Source organism: Chiloscyllium plagiosum, unplaced genomic scaffold, assembly GCF_037043375.1.
Source record: "Chiloscyllium plagiosum isolate Xiang-an unplaced genomic scaffold, Cpla_swu_hap1 HiC_scaffold_38, whole genome shotgun sequence".
NCBI classification, from domain to species: domain Eukaryota; kingdom Metazoa; phylum Chordata; class Chondrichthyes; order Orectolobiformes; family Hemiscylliidae; genus Chiloscyllium; species Chiloscyllium plagiosum.
Genome location: NW_028270176.1, coordinates 25291411 through 25296184, shown reverse-complemented (window position 1 = coordinate 25296184; position 4774 = coordinate 25291411). Strand labels below are relative to the sequence as shown.

Genomic DNA, 4774 nt, shown 5'->3' with positions numbered 1-4774 from the left:
GAGGGTCAGTGCTGAGGGAGCGCCGCACTGTCGGAGGGTCAGTGCTGAGGGAGTGGGCACTGTCGGAGGGTCAGTGCTGAGGGAGTGCCGCACTGTCGGAGGGTCAGTGCTGAGGGAGTGCTGCACTGTTGGAGATACCCTGTTTTGGAGTAAGTCTGTCCTGTGGAGTGGATGTGAAAGATTCCAGGGCTACACTGTGGAAGAATTAGTTTTCCCTGGAGTCTGATTATTTTCCACCAACCAACATCACTGAAAGAAATGATTCAAGCCATTGTCCCATTGCTGTCAGGAGAAGGTATCCAACCTGGGAACCTGAGCACTTCAGTTGCTGGTGGACAACCGTTCGGACAGAGCACCTCATTGAACCGGACCCCGTGTTTGCACTGATTCTCCATTTGCCTTCTTCCCTTGTGGGATCGCTCTGTGCCAGAAGTGCAGCCAGCCCTCCCTGAGTTGCCGTGCGGCAGCCCGCCAGCCCTCAGCAGCACTCCACTGGAGTGCCGAGGAGGAGCAGAAAACGACGAGGGGGTTGAGGAAGGCGCTGGGGGCAGCGGCGAGCAGGGCCTCCCTCCTCCATCTCACGCTCCCTCCCAGGGCAGATGCCAACTGGGCGGCGTTGAAGGGTGTGTAGCAGGCCACGAATACGGCCAAGGTCGCTGCCGTCGCCCGCAGAGCCCTGCACTTCTCCCGGCCAGGCAGGCCACTCCGGTGCAGCTTGTGGAAGCAGCCAAGGTAGGCGAGGGAGGTGAGCGCCAACGGCACCAGGAACAGGACCACGGTTGGCTCCAGCCTCAGCATGGCGTCCAGCTGGCCCCGGGAGAAGCCGGCACAGCCCACTGAAACATCGTTGGCACAGTTGGTCGGTACATTGTTGGCACAGCAGATCAATGCATTGTTGGCACAACTCATTGATGCATTGTTGGCACAGCTGATCGTGGTGTTGTTAGCACCCAGGCCTTGCAAGTCTCTGGTCTCCGTCAGGAAGATGAGGTAGACGTGAGCTGCCGCAGTGATCCACAGGACGATGCAGATGACTCGGGAGTAACGGGGGCTCTTGTACGCTGCGTAACGGATAGGGAAGGCGACACTCAGGTACCTGCCCATGGCCAGCACAGTAAGGAACAGAATGCTGGTGTAGATGAGGCCCAGGTAGAGAGCATGGTAGATGGGGCAAAAGACCTCTGGCAATGCTCCCTGGCCCCACACGATCTCCGCCATTTTGAGGGGCAGAAGCATACTGAAGATTCCATCGGAGATGCTGAGGTTGACCATGTAGATGACGTTTGGTGTTGGTTTGCGCCTCAGTTCCCTGATGAACACACAGAGTGCCACCACATTGGAGGGAGCTGCCACACTGAAAGTGATGCAGAAAACCACCAGCGACAGGATATCAAGTGGGCACAGCACCGTCATGATGGGTCACATCACCTGTGAGGAATGGCACCATTAGTCACCCCCTCGGAGTGGGCAAACAGCCCTGAATGAGTATCACCCTACCCTCCAACCACGCACCTTAGCTGCTCTGCTCACCCCTAGCCCCATTCCATCCCCTTACCCCATTCAAAACCCCAACCAATTCTATCCCCCTCACCCCATTTTATGCCCCTCACTCCATTCTATCCCCCCTCACCCCAATCCATTCCCCCCTCACCCCATTCTAACCCCCCTCGCCCCAGTCTCTCCCCCTCACCCCATTCTATCCCCCCTCACCCCATTCCAACCCCCTCACCCCATTCTATCCCCCCTCACCCCATTCCATCCCCCTCACCACATTCTATCCCCCCTCACCCCATTCTATCCCCCCTCATCCCATTCTATCCCCCCTCACCCCATTCCAACCCCCTCACCCCAATCCATCCCCCCTCACCCCATTCCATCCCCCATCACCCCATTCCATCCCCCCTCACCCCATTCCATCTCCCTCACCCCATTCTATCCCCCCTCACCCATTCCATCCCCCTCACCACATTCTATCCCTCCTCACCCCATTCTATCCCCCCTCATCCCATTCTATCCCCCCTCACCCCAATCCATTCCCCCCTCACCCCATTCTAACCCCCCTCGCCCCAGTCTCTCCCCCTCACCTCATTCTATCCCCCCTCACCCCATTCCAACCCCCTCACCCCATTCTATCCCCCTCACCCCATTCCATCCCCCCTCACCCCATTCCATCCCCCTCACCCCATTCTATCCCCCCTCACCCCATTCCATCCCCCCTCACCCCATTCTATCCCCCCTCACCCCATTCTATCCCCCCTCATCCCATTCTATCCCCCCTCACCCCATTCCATCCCCCTCACCCCATTCCATCCCCCTCACCACATTCTATCCCCCCTCACCCCATTCTATCCCCCCTCATCCCATTCCATCCCCCCTCACCCCATTCTATCCCCCCTCACCCCATTCTATCCCCCCTCATCCCATTCCATCCCCCCTCACCCCATTCTATCCCCCCTCACCCCATTCTATCCCCCCTCATCCCATTCTATCCCCCCTCACCCCATTCTATCCCCCCTCACCCCATTCCATCCCCCTCACCACATTCTATCCCCCCTCACCCCATTTTATTTCCCTCACCCCATTTTATTTCCCTCACCCCATTTTATTCCCCTCACCCCATTCTATCCCTCCTCACCCCATTATATCCCCCTCACTCCATTCCATCCCCCCCACCCCATGTTATCCCCCTCACTCCATTCCATCTCCCATCACCCCATTTTATTTCCCTCACTCCATTTTATTTCCCTCACCCCATTCTATCCCCCCTCACCCCATTCTATCCCCCCTCACCCCATTTTATCCCCCTCACTCCATTCCATCCCCCCTCACCCCATTCTATCCCCCCTCACCCCAATCCATCCCCCCCTCACCCCATTCTAACCCGCCTCACCCCAATCTCTTCACCCTCGCCCCATTCCATCCCCCTTCACCTCATTCCATCCCCACACCCCATTTTAGCCCAATCCCCGCAATCTCGGTCCCGCTGCGTGCCATTCACTCACTCCTGCCCTTCAGTTGGGTTCCAGATTGGCAAGGTCAGCACTTTCCAAGCACCCGTTCTCAATGTCAAATCGTTCTGAGACAATCTGGGTAATATTTTCTAACACCTACACCCCTCCCCATCTCTGTAACCCCCTCCAGCCTCTATGTCCTCCAAACCTCTGTAACCTCCTGCAGACCCTACACCCCTCCCTATCCCTGTACGCCCCTCCACCCCCTACACCCCCTCCCTATCTCTGTAACCTCCTCCAGCTCATACACCCCTCCCTATCTCTGTAACCCCCTCCAGCTCCTACAAACCCTCCCTATCTCTGTAACCCCCTCCAGCTCCTACAAACCCTCCCTATCTCTGTAACCCCCTCCAGCCCCTACACCCCTCCCTCCCTCTGTAACCCCCTCCAGCCCCTACACCCTCCTCCCTCTCTCTGTAACCTCCTCCAGCTCATACACCCCTCCCTATCTCTGTAACCCCCTCCAGCTCCTACAAACCCTCCCTATCTCTGTAACCCCCTCCAGCCCCTACACTCCCTCCCTATCTCTGTAACCCCCTCCAGCCCCTACACCCCCTCCCTATCTCTGTAACCACCTCCAGCCCCTACACCCCCACCCTATCTCTGTAACCCCCTCCAGCCCCTACATCCCTCCCTATCTCTGTAACCCCCTCCAGCCCCTACACCCCCTCCCTATCTCTGTTACCCCCTCCAGCCCCTACACCCCTCCCTATCTCTGTTACCCCCTCCAGCCGCTACACCCCCTCCCTATCTCTGTAACCCCCTCCAGCCCCTACACCCCCTCCCTATCTCTGTAAACCACTCCAGGACCCTACGCCCCTCCCGATCTCTGTAACCCCCTCCAGCCTTTACACCCCCTCCCTATTTCAGGAACCCCCTCCAGCCCCTACACCCCCTCCCTATCTCTGTAACCCCCTCCAGCCCCTACACCCCGCCCTATCGCTGTAACACCCTACAGCCCCTACACCCCTCCCTATCTCTGTAACTCGCTCCAGCACCTACACCCCTCCATATGTCTGTCACCCCCTCCAGACCCTGCACCCATCCCTATCTCTGTAACCCCCTCCAGACCCTACACGCCTCCCTATCTCTATAACCTCTTCCAGTCCCTACACACCTCCCTATCTCTATAACCCCCTCGGGCCTCTACACACCCTCCCTATCTCTGTAACCCCCTCCAGGCCCCTACATCCCTCCCTATCTCTGTCAGCCCCACCAGGCCCCTACACCCCTCCCTATCTCTGTCACCCCCTCCAGCCCCTACACCCCTCCCCATCTCTGTAACCCCCTCCAGACCCTACACAACTCCCTATCTCTATAACCCCCTCCAGTCCCTACACACCTCCCTATCTCAATAACCCCCTCAGGCCTCTACACACCCTCCCTATCTCTGTACCTCTCTCCAGCACCTACACCCCTCCCTATCTCTGTAATCCCCTCCAGACCCTACACACCCTCCCTATCTCTGTAAACCCCCTCCAGCCCCTACACCCCCTCCCTATCTCTGTAACTCCCTCCAGCACCGACACCACCTCCCTATCTCTGTAACTCCCTCCAGGCCCCGGCATCCATCCTTATCTCTGTCAGCCTCACCAGGCCCCTACACCCCTCCCTATCTCTGTAACTCCCTCCAGTCCCTCCACCCCCCGCTATATCCTAACCCCCTCCCTATTTCTGTAACTACCTCCAGCCCCTACACCCCTCCCTATTTCTGTAACTACCTCCAGCCCCTAAACCCCTCCCTATCTCTGTAAACCCTTGGG

General features: G+C 58.2%; 1 protein-coding gene across 1 annotated transcript; it reads right to left on the bottom strand.

The window, feature by feature from the left end:
- Positions 1 to 357: 357 nt before the first annotated feature.
- Positions 358 to 3076, bottom strand: LOC122545106 (free fatty acid receptor 1-like). The gene is made up of 2 exons (XM_087980883.1): positions 3003 to 3076; positions 358 to 1428 (listed from the first exon to the last, which is right to left on the bottom strand). Exon 2 carries the CDS (start codon positions 1411 to 1413, stop codon positions 358 to 360), a length of 1056 nt encoding a protein of 351 aa, XP_087837009.1. The 5' UTR covers positions 1414 to 1428; positions 3003 to 3076.
- Between the last annotated feature and the right edge of the window lie 1698 nt (positions 3077 to 4774).